The following is a 25234-nucleotide window of genomic DNA, read 5'->3' as shown; positions in this document are numbered from 1 at the left end:
AAAAGAAAAGGTAATATATCCATACCATGTAATACTACTCAGTAATGAAAAGGAATTAACTGTTGATACATACAACTTAAATGATTCTCATGGGAATTATGCTGAGTGAAAAGGCAAAGGCAGGCCTGCCCAGTGGCGCAGTGGGTTGAGAGCAGCACTGTGAAGCTGTCCACAGCCTCTGCAGCGCAGGTTCGATTCCTGGCCTGCCAGGGAGATACCCACATGGCGTGGCAGACCTCTCCTGTCTCACACACTGCTCCTCCCCTCATCAGCATTTTCGGTCATCTGCCTGTTCTGCTCCCTGCTCTCTTTGGTGAATCCTCTCACCCTCCCGTGCCTCTGAGCTGTACCCCAGTTCTTGTATAAATAAATAAATCTTTAAAAAAATTAAAAAAAAACTACTTTCTTTGAAAAAAGAAGAAAAGGCAAAGGCAACTTCAAAAGGTTACATACAGTATGAGTCTATTTATATAACTTTTTTTTAAAGACAAAATTATAGAAATGGAGAACTGAGTAGCAGTTACAGAAGGCTAGGAACAGTGGCAGGATGGGTGAAGCAGAGGGATATACTTGTAAAAGGGCAAGTTGAAATCCTAGTGGCTATAAATCTGTTCTACATCTTGACTCCATTGATAGATACAAAAAGTTACACATTATGATAATATTGGATAAAACAAAACCCCCGAGCACTCACATACATGCACACAAACATAAATACAAGTAAAATTGGGGAAATAAGAATATCATCTGTGGTTTCTAAAAATATTGATGACTGGTGGTATTCTACTGGTTTACAGTCCATTACCACTGGGTAAAGCTGGATTAAGGGTACATATGATCTCTCTGTATTATTGCTTATAACTAAAAGTGAATTGCATTTATCTAAAAGTAAAAGGTTAACGAAAAAACGAGCATCCAAGAATACTATAAAAGGAGAAAAGATCACCATAAAGGAATCAAGCAACTTCAGATTTTATGTCTATATATTGAATGGGGGGTCAAACTGTCAGAGAAAGAGTTGAGAGTTGAGACTTAACTCTGGTTTTCCTCCCTATTTACTATTCTTGGTTCACTTATCCCTTCCATAATGTTCTTTTGCCTGCCTCCTGAGTCTTACCACTTTGTTTGTCCTGAGGGAAGCAACCTGACAAAGTTTGCCATTCATCTTCCCCAACATATCTTCACTAAATGACTGAGACTCATTTTGGTTAAACCTTTCATTATCTCAGGCTTTAAACCATTACTGGGATAAGTTTCACTACAAAATGTCTTTCCCACCTGTTACTCTCACCAGTAAATGTGTATACCTTTCTTTCCTCAATGCTAAATATATATCCCTTATCATTCATCCTAATTTTCTAATTTTTATTAATTATAACTAAAATATGAAGCTATCCTGGAAATTGAAATGAAAATAATAAAAAAAGCTACTTGTTCATAGCAGGAATTTAGAAAACCTAAATAAGGGACCAGGAAATAAAACTAATTATAATAAAGTAAAAAGCAAAATCAACAAGCAACTATAAATCAGAGACATACTACAGGGGGGAGAGGAGGGAATCGGATCAAAAGAAGGAGGGTGGGAATTGTATGGGGACTACAATCAAGATGAAAATACATGTACTGTGCAAAAATGAAAAATAATGTAAAAAATGTATAAAATAAAAGAGACATGCCAAAATATAAAAGCTACTTGTCTAATGATCATATCATTTCCAGTTATTACCCATATAAACTTATTTGCAGTTTTGAAATATCCTTTCCATGGATTTCAATTACTTAATTTCTTATCCTAACTATATAAAATTATTGGTGGACAGGCTTAAAACAAAATAATTCAGAGAAAAAAAAAGAATCATTTGAATAAGGATAAAAGTTTAGATATACGATAATTTAATTCCACACAAAATTTATAGGAGAGGATTTATTGAACTATACATTGATTAGATGTGAGGATGGTACCATATGAACTCTATAAAGAAGCCAACTTAAAGTAACATGTGAATGGATGTTTCTATAAGATTCTATTGAGAAGTAAATGAGTAGAGGTGCTAAAATCTAGTTAACAGGAAAAGATCTTGACTTTCTTGGGTATAGGTAAGTCAAGGTGATACTGCCATTGTAAGACATTATTTGTTCACCTATTTCTGCAATGCAAATGCTTTTCTATTAGAGAGTTGAATTTCAGGAGTACAGCATGCAAATTTTCCCTAATTCAGTATGCTGTAGTTAATTTGAATATTTCAAATGGTTGAGGACTCACACAGGTTTGTCCTACACAAACAGATAATAATTTGCTGTAATATTTTCATTTTAATTATACAAAGTAGAATACAAGAAATTTCTAGAATTTTTATTAGGGATGGAAAAATAGAGATCCAAGGGGAAATTAATAAATCAAGAAAAGAAAGAAACATAATCTATATTTCATTTGGTAATTCTCACATGGCAGTAGAGGAAAGAAATTCTTCCATATGGAAAAGTGAATGTAAATGTATCAATTTCCTCTTGACTCTTTCATTCAACAAATATATTTTGATGATATGTCAGGCACTGATGTACTTAGGGCACAAAAGGGGAAAATATTCTGGTTTCTGGAACTGCAATAAGAGTGATATAAGACCAAACATAGTTGAAAATTTATTTTTTAATAATTTTTTTTTTTTTTTGGAAATGAACATACTGAGGTAATCACTGCTGGCAGTTATGTTTAGACTTGCCATAGGATCACCCCCGGGACTTAGAACAAGCAACACATACTCAGATACCAGAAGTCCCTGTTCACTCTCAAACCCTCTCATTGTATGAGTAGGGAAATGGTTCCCAAATTTATTTATCTCCAAAAAATGCCTCCTAAGACCCAATTTTTATTATAATCAGCATTGTTCTCAGGACTGTTAAAGAGAAAAGTACAACTCTTAATGTCAAAAATCTCACAAGCATGTTACCTAACAAAAACTAATTAAAATGAGGTCAGATTCACAAAAGATCACAGAATGGCCAAAACAATCCTGAGCGAAAAAGGAAAAAAGAAAAAGAAAAAGAAAACTATTCTCCAAAGCTATAGTAATAAAGTGGTATGGCATTTGAATAAAAAATAGACACACAGATCAATGGAATAAAATTGAGAGCCCAGAAATAAACCCACACTTATACGGAGAGTTAATATATGACAAAGATGCAAAGAGCATACAATGGAGAAAGGAAAGTCTCTTTGCTAAATGGTACTGTGAAAATTTGACAGTCACATGCGAAAGAATGAAGCTAGATCACAATCTCACACCATACACAAAAAATAGATCAAAGTGGTTTAGAGACTTGAATGTAACACTTGAAAGCATAAAATACATAGAGTAAAACATAGGTGTAACACTACACAAGATTGGATTCAGTAATGTTTTGGGGGACCCTACAATGGCAAGGATATAAAGCAAAAATAAATGGAACATTTATACATCAAACTATAAAAAAAAACTGCACAGTGGAAGAAACTATCATTAAAACAAAAAGCCACCCTTCTGTATAGAGAATATATATTCACATCATATATATAACAATGGACTGATATCCAAAATACACAAAGAACTCATAAAACTCAACAATATGAAAGCAAATAACCCAATTAAGAAGTGGGCAAACAACCTAAATAGACACTTTTCCAAAGAAGACATACAGATGGTCAATAGACACAGGAAAAAATGCTCACCATTCCTCATCATTAGGAAAATGTAAATCAAAGCCACAATAAGATACCACCTCACAGCCCTGAAGATGCCACATATCAAACAGACCAGACACTAGTGTTGGTGAGGATGTGGAAAAAAAGGAATTCTTATACACTGTTGGGAATGTAGACTGTACCAAACTCTATGGAAAGCAATATATAGGTTTCTCAAAATTATTAGAAATAGATCTACCATATGATCTAGCAATTCTACTCCTGGGTATCTATTCAAACAATTCAAAAAAAGGAAAAATCCAACTCTAAGTGATATATACATTCCTGTGCTCATTGTCTACAATATCACAATATTGTTTACAAAAACTAAGCTATGAAAATGGCCTAAGTATCCAAAGACAGGTGAATGGATAATGAAGATGTAGTCTATACACACAGCTGGAATACTACTCAGCTATTAAAAATATCTTGCCATTTGTGACAACACAAATGGCACTGGAGAGGATCATGTCGAGCAGGATAAGTCCTAAGGGAAAAGACAAACATCAGATAATTTCACTCAGGTGGAATATTAACAAACCAAAACAAAGGAACAGAAAAAAAACTAAACCAAAACCCCGGATATCTGACTTCAAAATTGAGATTACAAGAGGAGGAGGGTAGCGTGAAACAAAGTGGAGAAGGAGCCCAATGGACTATGGTGGAGCATTATGGGTGCTTTGGTGGTGGGTTTGGTGACATACATCTGAAGAGGTATTATACTTCACCCCTAAATTATATACAATGTTGTAAACCATCATTGCGTTAAAAAAATAAAATTATGTAGCATCCATAGTTCCAATTCTAGGGATGGAACGATATAAATTTCAATAGGTGTTTCTGTATAAAAAGGATATTTTTAACTAGCAATGTATATAAGTAGCTCTTCCCTTACCTGTAATAGCTGTTTCTGCTTTTTCATTTCAACTGATGAGTAAAAAAAATTTTATGTTGTTAATTTATTTCAAAGATTCCTAGTGCTTTTGGAATATCTTTTTGAATGACTGACAATTATATTTTCATCTGTGAATTGTCTGTTAATATGTTTTGCTCATTTTTCTATAGGGTAGTTTCCTTTTCCTTTTTAATTTTAAGAGCACTTTGCAGCAGCAGCTGACATTTATTGAGTACTTACTATGTGCAAAATTGGTTATAATGAATGTTATAGAATTCAACATAATAGGATTTTTCATTTATATTCATAAGTGAGGTTGCCTTATACATTTATCCTTTAATTTTATGTTCATTAAGAGTGGGAACTATAGTTATTTGATATCACTAAAAGAATTGCAGAGTTTTATCTTTTTAATATGTTCTAGAACATCTTTAAAAATAATTATTTATTAAGCATGAGGTCAAGTGCATATGTGAATTCAGGTAAATTCTTATTTAAAAAAGATTTATTTTTATTTACTTATGCATGCAAGAGTTAGGGTGTAGGCCAGAGGTGTGGGGCCATGAGAGGATTCACCAGAGACAGAGTGGGGAGCAGAACAGGTGGATCTACTGAAATATACTGCTGAAGGGAGCAGCGGGCCAGTGAGGAGAGGTCTACTGTACCATGTGGGTTAGCTCCTGGCCGGGGATGGAGCTCAGACTGCAGTGGCTAGTGATAGCTTGGCAGTGCTAAGACTTAACCTCTTGCACCACCAGGAAGGCCCAATGTCAGATTTAAAATGGTTTGAATATGAGAGATAATTCATTAATTAAATCTAGAGAATTCTTCATGAAGTACCTTAACGGGCTCTAAAATAATTATTACTGTATACCACCATGTTGACAAGGAATACTAGTTGTTTTGGTTATATTTTGTCTCTTGCTGTTCATCTCTTATTCAAATTATCAAAGACTGTAAGAAATGGGCCTCCCTGGTGGCGCAGCAGTTGAGTACTGGGTTGCGAAGCTGCCCGCAGCCTCTGCAGCGCCGGTTCGAACCCCGGCTGCTCCCCGGCCACCGGAGGAGGGTCCCACATGGCGCGCAGACCTCTCCTGCTGCCCGCAGCTCCCCTCAGCAGTGTACTTCGGTCCTTCTGCCTGCTCTGCTCCCTGCTCTGGCTCTGGTGAATTCTCTCACCCTCCCACACTTCTGACTGTACCCAGTGCTTGTATAAATAAATAAAAATAAATCTTAAAAAAAAGACTATAAGAAATAACAACAATGAATCATCTCTAAGATTCTAGGAGGAAGGGTATTTTGTTATGCCTGATGGGTATTATTTACGGTCTTGGTATTGCTGTTGAATGTCTCAACTCAATAGTTTAGCCCATTTTGACTCTAAATTCTCATCTGATTAGTGTTGTTATAATACTTTATACCATGTAGCTATAAGTGATATGTTTTGTCAATTATTACCACTCTTAAATAATCATCACCATCCTGCATAATGACTTCTCTCTTTTCCCTACATATTTTTTTCTAATATATGTTCTGGAATTATATCTTTCAAGGATTTTCAACCTTATGTCTAAATAATAAAAAAGGAAAACAAAACCAAATTCCATTAAAATCTGTGTTAAATGAATAACTATATGTCAGTCTGGCAAACAAAACAAAATATAGATAACATCTGTTAATATGTGACATGCTCTGTGTGTGTGTTTGTGTGTGTGTGTGTGTGTTGTGAGAAGCACTAGACAGCATGCAATTCAATATTGAGGTCACTAAGGATGCCCAAAGTTCTGTTATCCTGTTTTGTAAAATGAAAGCATCTGATACCAAATGAATAGGTGTGAAAATTGATATTGTGTGTGAAAATTAAATAGCCTGAATTGAATTTTTGCAGAAATAAGTTCACCTACACATGAAGATTGGCTTTTAGAGTTCCTGCAAACAGGCATAAAACTTGACACAAAAAGTAATGTTACATGCTGGCCCTGAGTTTTGCAAGATGCTTTATTCAAACATAATTTTACAGATTAGAAAATTCTTACCATTTACCCTGACACAATGGAACCTTATTGTGGCACCTGTAGAACAATTGAATGTGAACTCATTACAACATCTCTTGAGTCAGGATGAGCAGGCTAGGAAAAATGCACCTAGGAAACCTAACAAATAGGCTTTGGGAATAGCCTATTGTTATCCATTTGGTTATCTCTTCTAGTTATGAGGACACAAACTAGAGGGAATTCCTTTTCCATCTCTGTACTAGTACATAGACTAAAATATCTGATTTTTGTACAAAATATATATTTAGTAAATCTAAGCTGAATATAGAAGTATTATAGGGAGCATTGTTACTCCCTGGTGCTCTGCCTCCTATGAATTTACTAACCACTGGGCTAGGAGCAGCAATTCTCTTTCCTGCTTATTCCTCTTCCCCCAGGTTTTTTTTTTTTAAGATTTATTTACTTATTCATATAAGAACTGGGGTACAGGCTAAGGTGAGAGAATTCACCAGAGACAGAGTGAGAAACAAAACAGGCACACTGCTAAAGGGAGCAGCAGGCGAGACAGGAGAGGTCTGTTGCGCCATGTGGGTTGCTCCCTGGCCAGCCGGGGATCAAACTCATGCTACAGAAGCTGCAGATTGCTTTACAGTGCTGTGCTTAACCCCTTGCGCCACCAGGGAGACACCCAGGTTTTGTTTTATCCCCAGTTCGTTCTGGGCATTAATGCAATCTAGCATTTTCAATAATATTTTCTACCAAATAAATTTGCTTATCCCATGGTGGTTATAGAAAAAGAGATTTCTGGACCTACTAAACATAGAGCTTCCATATGATCCAGCAATTCCACTCCTAGGTATTTACCCAAAGGACACAGAAACATCAATTCCAAAGAACACCTGCACCCCTATGTTTATAGCAACACTGTTTACAATAGCTAAGCTTTGGAAACAACCCAAATGCCCAAAAATAGATGACTGGATCAAGAAGATGTGGTACATATATACCATGGAATATTACTCAGCATTCAAAAAAGATAAACACATGCAATTTGCAGCAACATGGATGGCGCTGGAAGGGATCATGCTCAGCGAAATAAGCCAAAAAGAAAAAGAAAAATATCGGATGGTCTCACTCCTAGCAGGAATCTAGAAAACTTAAATAAGGGACCAGGAAAATGGATAACTATAAGAAAGTGAAAATCAAAATCAACAAAAAACTATGAACCAGAGACACTTTTACGGGGGCGGGGGCGGGAGGGGAGGGATTGGGGTCAGAATGGGGGGGCTGCAATTGTATGGGGAATATAAAAATAAAATTTATTATTTAAAAAAAAAAAAAGAAAAAGAATTCTTGGGTATGTGCCTGTGTCTCTGTGTGTGTATGTGTGTTGTGTGTATTACATTGATATGTTTAAGATTTAAGAGTACTTAAGAAAACCATAACATTTAAAGCAAGCCTGAAATGTTAGGCTTGTTGAAAGTAGACTGCTGATCTGGACAGCTTTACATTATTTTTAATTAACTTTATAGAAAGAGGGCCTCCCCTGTGGCACAGTGGTTGAGCTCTGGGTTGTGTGGCTGCCCATAGCCTCTGCAGCACCAGTTGGCTCCCCGGCTGAAGGGCGAGGGTCCCACATGGCGCGCAGACCTCTCCTGCCGTCCGCTGCACCCCTCACCAGTGTATTTCGTCAGTCTGCCTGTTCTGTTCTCTGCTCTGGCTCTGATGAATTCTCTCGCCCTCCTGCACTTCTGGCTGTGTTCAGTGCTTGTATAAATAAATAAATAAATCTTTAAAAAAAAAAAAAACTTTATAGAAAGAATTATAATTTCATTACATATAAAATGGTACACATCAACTTGATTTTTTTTCATTTGCATACTCATTTGTAGTATGATTCTCTGTTTTTTTTATTGAGGTAACATTGGTTTACAACATTGTTTGTGTTTTAGAGGTAAGGATCTCCCTCTTCAGGTATAGTTACCACACCACACCCACCACCAAACCACCCACAATACACATTGACTTTAGAATGAAAAATATTTGACATAACTCATTACAATAACCAGCTGAAATAATGAAACTGAAAGTTTTTATAGGGCAGGGCAGGGCAGGGCAGGAGGAAGAGAGGAAAAAGATACATAAAATTAAGGGACTGACATTCCTATGTTATCTCTGACAAAGTTCTGATGACTAAAACGCTAACAAAAATATTCATGCTTAAATTTTTTTTTGTGATGGCAGAGAAAGGGATAAACTTTTCAATTTTAGTTTGTAAATCATTTAGGTGTTTGTACCTCTAACTGAATATTGGAGAAAGTTACATCTCATTCAATAGAAGACCCATCTCCTTTCTAATAAATGATATCTGCTACTTCATGCCTTTTGAGAAAAACCACTGAGGACATTTCATAGCTACAGGTACTAATGAAAACACACCCAGTATCATTCAGTCAACTGAAATTAGATTAGAGCTAGGAGGTGCTGAACATTTGTTTCAAAGGATGTGGCTCTTCCAGAGCATTTCGGATTCTGAGATTTAGCCTAAGGAAGAGTCACTTTTGTTCCTTAACATGCAGAGAATAATATCAGCATTTTTGACTTAGAGAAAGGGTAATAGATAAGAGAAAGCCATCGTTTTACTCAAGAGTATTGGTATATGCTTTAAATAACTGAAAAAAAAAAAACACTGCTAAGTAAATCATATAAAGTAACTTCATATAGACTGACAAAATAACAATAGAAACCATGATATAACATCTTTAGAAGTTTAGGTGGCTTTCCTTAAACAGAATTTTAAACAATAATTGATGGCTATGAAAATGCCAAGCATTGGAATTTTTTATATAAAGATTCCTCCTGATACTAAAACCTCATACACATACTTCTACCTTCTATTTGGTTCTTTCATCCCCTTACATTTCTTTCTCATAAATTTTTATAACTGAGAATTTCCTTCTAACATTCTAGAGAAATAAGATTTGCTTTTTAAGTGTGTTGTCTTTTATAAAACTTCTTCTGTCATGTAGTCAAGCTAAAGAGACTTCTCCATATCAAGAGAAACTCCCCAATATTTATATAATCCTCCCAGGTATGATGCACTTAAAATATCAAAATCACAGAAAAAGCAAAGTAGTTTCACTGCCATAAAGCATGCATTTTTATACTGTGTTCAAGATTTACATGAAATTTTAAGAATTATGGACATAAATCAGACCTATTTTTCTCCATTGAGAGAGGCATATATTGAAACTTTTATTATTAAATGATGAATAGTTCAGGGTGGGCTGCGTTGGTCATAGTGACTTGGCTGTGCACTGGCAGGTTAATTTTATTCCTTCTCATAGGTCCATGTTCCAAAGACTAGTTTTTTTATTTTATAAAAATACAGAAATTTACATAGAAAAATATCTTTTAAAAGCACATTTTGACTTAGTTCTAGATTAACTCTATGAAAATATTATCCCTACCTTCAGTGATTAAGATTTACCTACTTAGTCATTCATTAAATATTTTGGATCATGCCACATATTAAGTATTGAGGATAGAGACTTAAAAAAAAAACTGTTTATCAAATTCCTTAAAGATTAGTGAAATAAGTAAAATTTCATATGCATTTATGATCATAATCAGGCATCAAAAAGTAATTCATTTTTTTATTATGGAAAGGTTTTTACAATATGTATATCAAGGCAATTTTTTGAAGAACTGTTTTTATTTGTTGATATATTGCCTCTTTGAGTCTAGAGAGTCAAGCCACTAAAAATTATATAAAATAGGGCCTCCCCGGTGGCACAGTGGTTGAGCACTGGCCTGCAAAGCTGGCCGCAGCCTCCGCAGCGCTGGTTCGATCCCAGGCCACTGGCGAGGGTCCCACATGGTGCACAGACCTCCCTGCCATGCCCACTGCTCCCCTCAGCAGTGTCTTTGGCCCATCTGCCTGTTCTGCTCCCCGCTCTGGCTCTCGTGAATTCTCTCACCCTCCCGCGCTTCTGACTGTACCCAGTGCTTGTATAAATAAACACATAAAATCTTTAGAAATGCATACAGCAAAATAATATTAAATAAAATAATAAATTAAAAAGTCTTAATGTTAAGAAAATATAAACATGAAAGAAATGAAAGAAAATTGAAAGTGATATGTTAAAACAGATGTTTACATGCAAGTAGTCTCACTGAACATAAAATGTAGAACTAAACTGTTCAGCAAAGTAGCTCTTATAACAAAACTAAGCAAATTTTTTTCATATTAGATATTATATAACATAGCATCCTATGAGAAAATGGACACTATCTCCAAAAATAATTTTGGAACACAGAATATATTAAAAGATGTATACCTATTTAATATATCATTTAACTTGAGTATGTATGAATACTATGTATCTTACACTTGACGATACAAAAAATGCCACTTTAATGACAACAAAAATCCTAGATAACCACAGCTTTCTAATTTTGAGTCACGTAGCCTTATTTCATGAAAAAGACTTGGCAGTAGCAACCATTAAAATTTTTAAAATACATGAACAACATTCTTTATAAGAAAAAAATTAATTTTAATATAACTTATAGCCATATAATTATTCCAAAATATTTCCATGTGTTCAAGTCATAGATTAATGGCTACCTCACTTTTAAGTTGAATATACAGGACAAAAATACTATTTTCCTTTGATGAAAGACATAGATTGGGTTAAGGGATGAATAATTTCATAAAATAAAATTTATGAAATTATTTTATGAAATTATTTTGAGCTTGCTTCTGTGAAAAGAATTCACATTCGCATTTATGAAATTATTTTAAATGAGAAATAGCTTCAATTTGAGAGTAAGAATTCACATTGCATATGAATATAAATGTAAAGATTATAAGTTTTTATTTTTATATTCCATAGAAGAATATTCTGAAATAAGTACAACTATGTCTATTAGCACATTTTACAGGTGAGGGAGTGGAAGTAAAGTCATGCAATCACTTTGCAAAGAGCCCATGGTTAGTGAGTAACAAGGTTGAAAGGATATATTTCTTCTGGATGGTTGGATGAATATACATAAGGTTCATATATATTACAGGTCTATTGTTTAGACTGAAATTTTAGTGTAGGAAATAATATTTGTCTAACATAAATTCACTTAAACATTGGGAATTTATATCCGAACACTGGATTTTATGAATAATAAATGAAAGCAGTTTATATTCAGTCAAAGATATGTTCTAACATACTTCAAAATATATACGATATGGCCATTTAAATTTTTGAATACTTATGAGACACATAAAATACTAGTTTTAAAGAGTACTTTACAATCCTCATTATCTAAGATCATACGCCAAGAAGAGTGAACACCATATCATTTTTCAGATCAGTGACATTTGACAGCCATTCAATCTAATTCAGTGACAGTTGTCAAGGATGTGATTAAGTGAATATCTGAACATAGCTGACATCTGAATTTCACCCTAGGCTTTTTAAAGACTCAATTTGGATTTGTGGTTTAATAATGTAAAAATAATGATCTTATTTGCTCTGTGCTAGCTTACATTGCACATCTGAAGTTAGTTGGTAAAAATTTGCCACTTTGTCATAGACAATTGATATGAGTGGTTTAGTGAACATAATTATGTGTTCTGCAACTGTGATGGCTAATATTAAATCATGTTAAATCAGTAAAGTCCTGGTATATACACAGGCTGTATTTCAACACTGCATTTTTGGTAAGATTTTTTTTTAAATAATGGAGAAGTACATTCTGTGACTATAGGAAGTCAATGATATTCATAAAAAATAAACATGGAAATTTTGGAGGAAAGAAAACAAACTGGGATCAGCCAGTGATTAGAAGACAGGCATCATAATGCAACTGGAGGGCAGTTTAAAACACCACAGTTCAATCTCCCTACCAGATTTTTAATGACTAACTTTCTTTACAAATAGAAAATAAATCAATCATTGTTCAAGTGGATGTAAAATGATTAAAGATGCAAATCTCTTGTAGTCTCTCATACCCAGGAAGTCTCTGGTAATCTCTCATACTTAGTTATATCTAAGGGAGGAAATCTATCAATAAATTTTAATGACCCATTAATCATCTCTTTGCCTTTGAGAGAAGAGGGTTTAAAGAACTACAGAGCTCAATTCAGAATGTTTGGCACAAACAAGAGTAGAGGAGGGTATAAGAATGATGTAAAGGCAACATGAGAGATGTTTTTATATTACCTGGGATTTTCTTTCTTTTTTTTTTTTTAAATAATAAATTTTATTTTTATATTCCCCCATACAATTGCAAACGCCCCATTCTGACCCCAATCCTTCCCCTCCCGCCCCCCCACCCCCCAAAAGTGTCTCTGGTTCATAGTTTTTTGTTGATTTTGATTTTCACTTTCTTATATTCATTTTCCTGGTCCCTTATTTAAGTTTTCTAGATTCCTGCTATGAGTGAGACCATCCAGTATTTTTCTTTTTCTTTTTGGCTTATTTCGCTGAGCATGATCCCTTCCAGCGCCATCCATGTTGCTGCAAATTGCATGTGTTTATCTTTTTTGAATGCTGAGTAATATTCCATGGTATATATGTACCACATCTTCTTGATCCAGTCATCTATTTTTGGGCATTTGGGTTGTTTCCAAAGCTTAGCTATTGTAACCTGGGATTTTCTTTATCTACCTTCAACAAGTCACAGAAAAGTGGGAGCTATGGATACATTCTTTTTTTAAAAAAAGCATTTATTTTATTTATACAAGAACTTGGGTACAGGCCAGATGTGCAGGAGGGTGAGAGGATTCACCAGAGACAGAGTGGGGAACAGAACAGGCAGACCGACAAAATACACTGCAGAGGGGAGTAGCAGGCGAGACAGGAGAGGTCTGCTCGCCATGAGGGTTGCTCCAAGGCCAGTGGGGATCGAACCGGCACTGTGGAGGCTGCGGACAGCTTCACAGAGCTGCACTTAACCGCCTGTGCCACCAGGGAGGCCCCTGTGGATACATTCTTATCTTAAGCTAGTGTGTAGACAAGTATAACCATTTGGTAGAATCGTCCTGTTTCACAGGATTTTGTATTTTCTTTTGTTTGCCTTTTTAAAATCACAGTCAACTTTATTACAAATGAGGTTTGTTCTCAGCAAATATTGTAATAAAGGTATCACTGCACTTAGAAGTACTTTCTTCTCAATAAGTAATTTCAAAAATAAATTATTGATAGCAAGGACAACTTCATGCTCAACCAGCAATCACAGAGAATGCAAATCAGAACATAAACGTGGTGCCTGAGTTCTACAAAGCTAAGCTGTGAGTGGCATTTGAGTGGAGACAGTAAAATTCAAGTCAGAACAGGGGAAGGAAAGAAACAGGCACAAGGTCAAATTGAGTTGCTAGTTTTGAACTAGAGAATGTGCTAAAACTAGTTACTTATGAATAGGCTGAAGTGGAGGAGACCCTAACAAGGAAAGAAAATACAAAATGAACTTGACTTTAGAAGCTCTTAAAACTACCACAGAGTATTTATAGCCCTTTAACAACAAGGGAGGGCTAATTTTTTCCAGTGAGTTTTAAAGTCACGATTGAGAATAAAGTTATAAAATTGAGAGATCCTTCATGATCTTCTATTAGCAATTATTAATTTTGTAAAAGTTTGGACTAACCAGCTACACAGGAAGCTCTCAAAATTGTTAATAATGTCTTCTTTTTGCACGTGTCATAAATCTGAATTTATGTAACCTAGTTTTTTTTTTTAATTTTTGCATTCTGATTATAAAATTATCATATGTTAAATAAGATGTGAATTTTAAATATTTTCCTGTATTTATTAACATATTTAAACGTTTTTTAACCAAGGTATAACCTATATACAGAAAAGTGTACCTGAGCATACAGCTTAATAGATTCGCTCAAAAAAATGTGCTTGTATAACAAGCATGTGAAAAAGCAAAAAACATTTATCAAACAAAATCTATGACTGCATCAATCCACCATTTTACAGAAGATACAACAGCCTATTTTTGTTGGTACATTTTCTTGGTGGGAAGAGATCAACTATATCAAATAGATTGAGTCTAATACTTCTTTGAATTTTTTGTTTTCCTTGCTTTTATATTTCATAGTGGTATATTGGGAATTGCTATTTAAAAAAGGCATTTTATTGCGTAAGTTCCCAATATCTTTAAACAATTGTCTTAAAATATATCCTACAGGGGCCTCCTCAGTGGTGCAGTGGTTGAGCGCTGGGTTGCGAAGCTGCCAGCATTCTCTGCAGCGCTGGTTCGATCCCCGGCTGCTCCCCAACCACCAGAGGAGGGTCCCACATGGCGCGCAGACCTCTCCTGCCACCCGCTGCTCCCCTCAGCAGCGTACTTCGGTCCTTCTGCCTGCTCTGCTCCCCGCTCTGGCTCTGGTGAATTCTCTCACCCTCCCTCACTTCTGACTGTACCCAGTGCTTGTATAAATAAATAAATAAATCTTTAAAAAAAAAAAAATATATATATATATATATCCTATAGATCTTTCAAAAGGTTCTATCATACTACTAAGATAAGCATTTCCATAGACTTCTACCTTATACTGGCTGAGGAAGATTTGAAAATATTATTAATCATTTCAGGAAAACAGTAAAAATAATGTTTCTATAAAATAAATTTCTTAGGTTAAACATGATAAAAACCCAAAATTCATTAAATCAAACAATTATCTGCATGATTCCCTGTCTCTGCCATTGGGGGAATATACATCATTACTAATAAACCACTGATTATGGTTATTTTAAGAGTATGTGATCAATTTATTTAAACTGTAATTAGGAAGCTCCCAAAAGCACCTGATAAAGGTATTGGTCAGTTAGGAAGGCTAGAGGATATTAATAAGAAAGGAAGACTGCCTCCAATGGAAAGGAATCTCCAAGTCACTCAGAGATGGAGAACTCCTCTCACCTTCACACTTGTTTAGGTAGAATTGTTGACTTTTTCTAACACCACAGGTAAATTTTCATCTAGTTATACTGAATCAAAGATAACAATAGAAAACATATTTGTCATTCTTACTGAGTTAAAATAGTAATTTTTTTCTGTGTGACTTTCATACTTGGATATAGTGTCTAGTAAATGTCTAGTATAGTGTCCAGTAAGCTTAATTAAAACCTTTTCATCACTGTGTTTGAACTCACTTTATACATAAAAAATAATATTCAGCCTAGTGAAAGCTATTTTTTGCTAGAAACACTCCTAAGAGAAACTGAGTTCACCACAGGGTTTAATTTGTCCACCAGATATAACTTCATCAGTAAAATCTGAAAACAACACAAATGTCCTATCAGATCTTTGTTATACCTTTTTCTTCTCCCTGTGGTTCCATGCATTTACTGCCTAAATCACATTAACCACAAGCAGATGTATAAGGACTAGAGCTCATGATCTTAATAAGGACTTTGATTTACAAAATAATAATAATAATAATAATAATAATAATAATAAACTTGCAATGTTCTCCCTGTATTTGGGACCAGAGCCCGCACTCAAATATTAAGTATACTGTCTCATGTGACTTTGTCCAGCAGCACTTACATTATTTTTCTGCAGGACCCTCAGTGCCTTGTTGACATTGTTCAGGGCATGAACTCTTGTGGATCCTTTTTCCTGTGGCTGAAAACAAAATGAAACCATGTTTACAACCCAGTAGAGAGAGCACAGTCTGCTAGAAACAAAACTGTTATAAATTTCATGTCCAAGTTTGAATATTTTTAATGAGGCATTGATATAATGAATGTAAAGGTTTGGAGCTAATTACCCTTATCAGAGGACTTTCTTAGCATGAACTGAATCCTCAATAATAATTATAATAATAATAGTGGGGCCTCACTGGTGGCGCAACAGTTAAGTCTCAGTGCTATCAAGCTATCACCAGCCACTGCTGCACAAGTTCATCCCTGGCCAGGGAGCTAACCCAGATGGCACAGCAGACCTCTCCTGTCTCACCTGCTGCTCCCCTCAGCAGTGTATTTCAGTTGATCCGCCTGTTCTGCTCTCTGCTCTGTCTCTGGTGAATCCTCTCACCCCCATCACCTCTGGCCCACACCCCAGTTCTTCTACTAAATAAATAAACCTTAAAAAAAGAATAACAATAGCTTTTTTTTCTCTTCACAAAGGTTATTTTGTTTTGTTGTTGCTGCTGTTGTTTATCGAGGTGACATTGGCTTATAGCACTGTATATGATTTAGGGGTACAGGATCACACCCTCAGATGTAGTTACCACACCACACGCATCACCAAGGCATCCAGAGTCCTCCACCATTATCCATTGTGCCCCTTCCCATTTTGCTCATTCCCCTTCTTCTGTTTTGCTTAAATAGATCACTCCTTCATGCTACAACCCAGTTCGTGATCATTGCAAAGCCACCAAGAAAAACATCAACCTGCTTAAGGACATTTCCTAATAAAATATATTAATGAGTTGATTGCCACACTTTAGGAAATTTTATTTTTTTAAATATTTATTTATTTTTGCATACAACAACTAGGGTATAGGTCATAGGTGATAGGAGGGTGAGAGGATTTACCAGAGACAGAGTGGGGCACAGAACAGGCAAATCTACTTAAATACAGTGTTGAGGGGAGCAGTGGGTGAGACAGGAGAGGTCTGCTGTTTGATCCCTGGCTGGGATCAAACTCATGCCAGGTGGCTGGCAATTGCTTGATAGTGCTGTGTCTTTAACCCCTGCGCCACAGAGGGAGGCCCACACACTTTTGGAAAATTTAAAAGAGACTTGAACCTACCAAAATTTTATAACACCAAATGCAGATAAAGGAAACTATTTCCATAACAATTACCTTAATTGTCTTAGTCATTGAAGTTGTAAACTTCAACTTTCTTTGGTTCTCTAAGGCTCATTATCAATTCCAAAAGTCACATCTTGTCCTACAATTTTTAAACTAATATTTCCATAGTTTGTTGTAATATCAATATATGAATTAAGTCATTTATTCAGTTGTGAAGTTTTAGAAATTCTACCATATTGATGCCTGTTTATGACTAAGATTATGTCTATCATCTTAATGAATTTTTATTTTTTTAATTTTTTTTCAAAGATTTATTTATTGGGCCTCCTCTGGTGGCGCAGGCAGTTGAGCGCAGCACTGTGAAGCTCTCCACAGCTTCTGCAGCTTCGGAACGATCCCAGCAGGCCAGCGAGGGTCCCACTTGGCGCGATGGACCTCTCCTGTCATGCCTGCTGCTACTCTCAGCAGTGTATTTCATCACTATGTTTGTTCTTTTCCCCTCTCTGTCTCTGGTGAATCCTCTCACCCTCCTGAGCCTCCGGCCTGTGCCCCAGTTCTTGTAAGGAATAAATAAATAAATCTTAAAAAAAAAAGATTTATTTTTTATACAAGAACTGGGGTACAGGTCAGAGGTGCGGGAGGGTGAGAGAATTCACCAGAGACAGAGCGGGAACAGAACAGGCAGGTGGACCAAAGCAGTGGGTGAGACAGGAGAGGTCTGCCATGCAATGTGGGCTCCTCCCTGGCCAGCCGGTAATCGAACCCGGGCTGCAGAGGCTGAAGACAGCTTCACAGAGTGGCACTCAACCTGCTGAGCCACAGGGGAGGCCCCTTAATAAATTTTTAAATGTGCAATAATGTATTGTTGACTATGGCCACAATGTTGCATAACAGATCTCTGGAACTTACTCTTCTAGCATAACTAAAAATTTAAACCTACTGAACAGCAACTCTCCATTTGCTATATCTTATGGTAATTGGTCTATCTCAATAAAAATTAAAATGAAATCTAAAACTCATTATGTATAATATCCTTTATAAAAGACATTTAATATCAAAGGTACTAAACATTATAATTGAATATCTACTAATCAACTTAAATTATATTACTGAAAAATTGTACCTTCTTTTGTGCATAAGATAGAATTTATGAAAACAAAGATAATATCACAAGGCTATTTTATTCAGGAATAGGTTCTGTGGTGTTCACTAAATCAGTAATCAGTAAATTGGTGAATTTTACTAGATCTCATCAATTTATGCTTAATTAGTTTCTGGTGAAAATTCACTAAGTTTATTTTGAATTTTCTTTTTCTCCAATTATGTTTATTGAGGTCGTGTTAGTTTTATAAATAAATCACATACCAGTTTTTGCCCTGTCAGGCCTTCGAGAAGGTCTAGGAGGCGTTTCCCATCCTGTAGGTCACTGAAGAGGTTCTCTATGTGCTGCTTGCCAAACTGAAACATGAAATGCATACAGTTAAATATAGTAGGCTTCCAGTGATCCATTTCAATGTCATGCCTTTTAAAATTTAAAGGTATTGTTGGGGTTCAGGGCAAGCTATCACAAAATATGTCAATGTGGCATGTTAATTATTTTTAAGATTTATTTATTTATTTATACAAGCACTGGGTACAGTCAGAAGCATGGGAGGGTGAGAGAATTCACCAGAGCCAGAGTGGGGAGCAGAACAGACAGACTGTCGAAATACACTGCTGACGGGAGTAGTGGGCGCAGCAAGAGAGGTCTGCATGCTGGCATGCTAATTATTTTGAATTACAGTTCCTTGAGAAGCAGCTGGTGCACAAAAGGACACTGAACCTCCTCTCTAAATCCCCTATATGAAAAGTCCCCTCCTTTTACCAGGAGGTGGAGACACACCCTTATTGCCAGCAGTAAGGAATTCAGGACCTAAAAGGTGGTGCAAACAGACTTTGTTTAGGTCCTGGCTTATTAGTACTCAAGTCTAAACTGTCTTGTCAATTCTTCACAAATTCATTGTTTCTTTGTCTGAAAGGTATATAAGCTGACTACTTTGATCAGTACATAGTTCCCATGTCTATGAGGCCTCCATACTTATGAAATTAAAGATCTCTCCTCTGTTCCTCTGTTCTTTGTCAATTTAATTACTAGACCGACCAAAATAACTCAGAAGAAAAGTTCCCCCCCCCATATTATGTTTAAGAACATTTAATGTATCTAATTCTTAATCTGCCAGGGGTGATGGATGAAAAGAAAACTTCCAAATAAAAAAACCAAACCCAAAAGTAATATATCATCATTAGGTCAAATCTATTTAAACTGTTTTTTAATAACATGAGTTGCATATCTGTAGCTTAATTGATTTAATTAACTCCGTATTTTGAAAACTGATTCTATGAAGAAGAGAAAATAATGTTTAAATTATCAGGCAATTAGGAGTAGGGGGTGAGTAAACACAAAGTAAGAAAAACCTCATTCAAATTTTCCTGTGGAGGTACATAAAACTTAACTGTTTATGTCCTTAGAAATATCATACATAATTATGGAGAAGAACCTGCATATACATTTTGTATGTTCCCTAGAATGACCCATTTTCATATTGGGTGGCTCAAATTTTAGAAAGAACTGATTTAAATTGAATCAAAATAGGTCTATGAAAGGTTTTCACCTTTTTTTCCTCTGTTCTTTACTTGGAATTATACTGAGGGGAAATAATAGGCACTAATAATATCCAACCATTTTTGAGTAATGACTCATGAGAAATGCTCCACTAAATGGGTAGATCTTAAAAATCTTTGTACCATTTCTATGAGGTTAGCAATCTGCTCATGTTATGAATGAGAAAAAGGGGTCAAATACATGCTGCTATGTCACAAAACTCAAAGGTGGTACAGGCAAGATTTTAACCAGATCCAATTCCTGGGAACCTTGCTCCTTCGAGCTCATTCTGCTCTTTCCGTGGTATTTTTCTCCTTCCATTTGATTATCCTTCAAATAATTTATTTCTTCTATCATGCCCCCAAATATTTTTCTTTTCTGGATTAAAGTCTCTAACTGGTTTATATGAATGAACCCACAACTTTTTCATCACCCAAGTTAAGTATAAAGTCCCAATTTATTGGTAATAGATACATATTGAGGTTGGTGTTGTGGCATACACTAGTGAATGTGATTGGCGTTACCTCAGCACTTACATTACTTTGAGTCCAGAATGGGAAACAAATATTCCTAAAAGTTAATACTGCCCAGAAACAGTAAAGAGAATCCAGGAGTAGATAACTATGATAACTCTGATAGCCTGTGGATCAGGAAATACTTCACCCTAAAATGTCAAGGATGGGTCTAACATTAGCCTTTGGGTAACTGGGCTCTTTGCATCTACTTCTTGGATCACAAATAAACTTTGACCCCTGCAAGAAGTCCAACAGCCCCTCTATGCCCAGGTTTTGGAATCAAGCCACATATCTGCTTTGACAGGGGAAAAAGAAAATAAAAAACACAAACATGCTGGAGTTTTTTTTTTTTTTTTTTAAAAAAAACACCTTACTACACATAAAATGTATAAGCAAATTTTAAAACAACAGTGCCAGTTTCATGAAAGTTTCATGAAAGTTTTCTACTAATAAGTAAAGAAAATGAATGTACACGTTATAAAATTTCTGTCAAAAACCTCATAAACAACCTGGAATAACTTGACATTTGAAGGGTATGTGGGGGGTAATATTCAAGTTTCATTTTCAAATTGGTTGAAGGTCTACAATGCCTTGAAAAGGCTATTTTCTTTTGTAAGTTTTTCCAGGAACAAAATTTTACAGATGCAAGGGAAATGTAAATGGTTTCTAAATCCACCACCTAAAAGAATACTGCAAACTGAAATGTGTCAAGTTTTGAAGAAAACAAAATATAGTCAACTGACAGAAATACTGTTCTTATAAAATACATAATAGATAGCTGTCTACCTAATATATATCTAGCTAAATAGATAGATTGCATTTTTTGGACAAGGAAACTAGACAAAGATTAACACAGCAAACAGAATGGTGCTTTGATAAAACTTAAAAACACAAACCAGGGTGTTTTATAATTCTCCCTTTTAAACTAGAGTAATACAAAAAACAGTGGGAGTGAAGGGCAGTAGGCTAGTCAGAGGCCTTGAGGCACACCTGGTAGGGGAACGAGGAAAGAAAGGGGTAGAAAATTACAGTTCTAGGTATCCAATATAATCTTCAAAACTCATTGCAATCAGTGTGATATTAAAGTATCAAAACTGAAATTCAATTTCTATTTATTATATCCACCCCAATCTCTAATAGAGGGCTTCTCAGAATGTTTCATCAAAGCATCCTTCTAACTGATGAGACTGAATAAATTTAGCCCTGAGTCTGGCAGTATAAATTAAACAGTGACAACACATTCAGAATTTGTCTAAAAGCATAAGTTTTATGTTAAGAATTCATGGAGATCTTGCCTTCCTCTATTTACATTTGTTTTAACTTAAAAGTAATTTCAGTCATTTTTAAATGAAATAACTCCTCCTATGGTTTAATGAAAGTGATACCCAATGAAATGTACAATCTTTAACTTGTAACTTTGTCTTACACCTCTTGCAGCATGAATACCTTAGGGAAACCAAAACCTGCCATTTCTCTTGAATGGTCTTCATTTCCTCGCTGGATTCAACTCCTCATTCCACAGAATCATATATATGATGTAATAAAAATGGCAGACATTTAAGAGTCAGAAATAGCTGACTTTTGAACTCAAGTCACTCAGTCACTAGCTGTGCTATCTTGGGCAAGAATTTTGGCTTATTGGAAGGACAATTTACTCATTAATAAAGTGTGGATTGAAATAAGACCGCTTCTGAGTACTGCTTTGAGACTGAAGTGAGAAAAACTGGATGTGTTGTACAGACCTGGCAAAGAGTAGGCACCCAGTAACTGTGGAATATTTATGTTCGATTCCTCTATTATTCCTCAACTTCTCTTTCTTTGATCAAATTCTGGATATAAATACAAGTATGGCACACTATTTGAATCCACTATAAATTGCTCAGCTCACACAGAGTGTGCTCTGTTTTCTTTTACTTTGGTGCCTCTGCAAGAGGGAACATCAAGGAGGGGCAATGTCAGTCCATATTCAATTACTAATATAAGTATATGTGAATGGCTCCTGGGTAAGTCTTAGCAGCTTCAAGAGCTTTCTCTTTTTGCTTGTCCTTTTGACTATTTTTAATTAAATCTTCTTTTGTTGTTCTCCCTTTTCATCTTCTACATCTACCATGTCTTTTTGTTGTAAGTGACATTCTATGTCACGAAAACAATAATAATTCCTTAAATATCCCTATCTTTAATGGCTTTCTTTTCAATTGCATGAAGATCATTTTGTAACACACAAAACATGAAACCTTTTTGGGCCATGTGACCCTGCGTTTCTCTGTCTAAATTCCCTTTCAGGACTAATACTGTCTTTAATAAGTGAACTTTTGATATTACTCAGCAGTTCCCTGCATTTACTTATATATTGTCTTCATCTTTACTAACCCAAATAACAAGATGAAAGGCATAAAATGAGACAATAATCCTTCCAGATCATTGTCAATATGATATAAATAAATACAGAAGTACAGGCAATGTTCAAAAAGAAACTCAGGTTGATTGGGTAAGTGGCATAAAAGGAGTGAAAAAAATGAGGAAGGAACTGAAATGCTTTTGTGAAAATATTTAAATAGCTTCTGACTCTTCAGAGTTGAGTCGATCTTTTAACCTGAAAAATACAGAGATCAACATAATGTTCCAATAGGAGGTAAAGAGCACAGGAATAATTTAGCACAGCCTTCTGCTTACAGAAAGGTCACACTGTAGACATCTCTGTTGCTTAGAAATTCAAGATACTTCTCTATGATTACAAATCTTTAGATTCTAGAAGCCAAAAGCACTAGAAACATCAGAAAGGAGGGCACCATTGATTCAAAATTTACTGGTGAATGCTGCTGACCAGCTGCCATAGAAACAATGCAATCCCTGCAAATAGGCAATTTTTGTGGATGAATATTTTCTTTAAATGGATTATATAATGTATTTTATAAAAGAATCTTAATGTAGCATAAAAAACATACAGGAAATTAAATAAAGCTTAAGAATTAAACAGCTTTCCTGCCTGCCTGTACTATGCAAGTGCCTCTCTTTTCCTCCTTTGCGTAATAAGCCTGTCCTTTTAAAATGTAAAAAAAAAAATAAAATAAACCATTGAATCTTCATGAACTCAATGTAATCATATCGCATCCAGATGGAGAAACAATATGACCAGAATCCTAGGAGTTTCTTCTCACCCCCTTCTAAGTACTAGCCCCTTCAAGGATCACCACAATACTGTTTTTCAGTACCACAAGATGAGGTTTGCCATGAAAGGAATACCTTAAAAACATAAAAAATAATGCTAGCTTAATATTTCATTTTAGGAGACTGATATTTGAAAAATATCAGGTTTAGGCAGAGGAAATATGGAAAGAAAACAGTTGCATTGATAAAATATATTTTACAAAGTACAGGGAAGCTGTGAATAAGGTCCACTCTGTACCCAGATTACCTTGGTTCAAATCCCAAATCTGCAATATTACAGCTGTGTGATATAGAGCAAGTGACTAAACCTCTCTGTGCTGTACTCTTTTTAACTGCAAAATGAGGATGTACTGATACCTAACTTGTAGTGATACTGTGAAGGTTTCAATGCACTTAAAACAGTACTTTGATTATAAACACACTTCCTAAGTATTATCTATCATGAATTTATTCAAAAATTTTATTCAAAAATTTTAAATAAAATAATGCATGTTTTCCACAATTTTACTTGTCATTTTCATCTCAGGGTAAAAAAAAAAGATTCATTTCAAAGTGTTAGGATGGGGATTACATGGTTTAATAAATATAAAGTGTCCAGCCTGTTGCCTGGCATAGAAAATACTCAATAAACTCTAATTAAATTTCCTCCTTCTAGTTAAATGTCATCACCTAGAAGTAGAGAACAGTCTTCTCTTTCAAAGGCTCTAGGGGTCTAGAAGTACTTGGGTAATTTGAAGAGAGTTTAATAAGAGACTCTTTATAAGTATGAGGGCAGGGTAAAAGAAACCATCAGAACTGGTAATAGAAAAGTGCTATTATCACTCCTAGACTCATAGGAATGAAGAGAGTAGTTCCTGGTCTCTGAACAAAGAGTAAGATGAGAGGGTCACCTGACAGGAACTTTGATATTTGGGTGGTGAATGTAGCCATCCTGCAGTGAAAAAAACGCCCTGACCTCTCTTTCCTTCCTTCCTCTGATCGCCTTTAAATGTTTTAACCCAACTGGAAGCCAGAGGGCAAGAGAGTCTGCTGATACAGTCTAAAGGACAGTCTTCCAGGAAAGAGAAAGGCAGAGAGAGGACCCAGAGGGATAAACCAAGAATATTCAACACCCAGATAGGGACAGGAATTCCCTTTGATTCAGGGAATCAATGTCAGGGATGCCAATGCAGCAAATAAATAAAGACCCAAGTATTCATCCCCAAGTCTCCTCTATTCTTTCTATCAATGACAATGTCAGTTCAGAGTCAAATATATCACTGGGAGACTTCTTTTTCTGTCACAAGGGTATCGAAGTACTGCAAAGTTTTCTAGGCTTTAACAGATGAAAATTAACATATATTATTCATTATTCCGTAGCATCAAGTATTTAGTGATGTCTAGATAAAAGGAACAGCATTAAAATCTGAGCTACAAAGATAATCAAGAAAAATCTAAGTTATTCCTTGGAGCTAAGAAGTACTCAAGAGCTAACTTAGATAATATAATATAATAGTTTTACAATCTATCACATACAAAATGCTATTTGGCAGTAAC

At 35.4% G+C, this 25234-nt stretch overlaps 1 protein-coding gene across 1 annotated transcript in view; it reads right to left on the bottom strand.

Annotated features, from left to right (window-relative positions):
- The window catches only part of DMD (dystrophin), a 1988221-nt gene that overhangs the window by 1564525 nt on the left and 398462 nt on the right, over nt 1-25234 (bottom strand). Inside the window, 2 exon segments of the mRNA XM_054695791.1 lie at nt 16163-16240; nt 18740-18832. Coding sequence (XP_054551766.1) covers nt 16163-16240; nt 18740-18832 — 171 coding nt within the window.

This window comes from Talpa occidentalis, unplaced genomic scaffold (assembly GCF_014898055.3).
Source record: "Talpa occidentalis isolate TD23 unplaced genomic scaffold, MPIMG_talOcc4v2.1 talOcc4.15, whole genome shotgun sequence".
NCBI lineage: Eukaryota > Metazoa > Chordata > Mammalia > Eulipotyphla > Talpidae > Talpa > Talpa occidentalis.
This window is presented reverse-complemented; position numbering and strand designations above follow the sequence as displayed.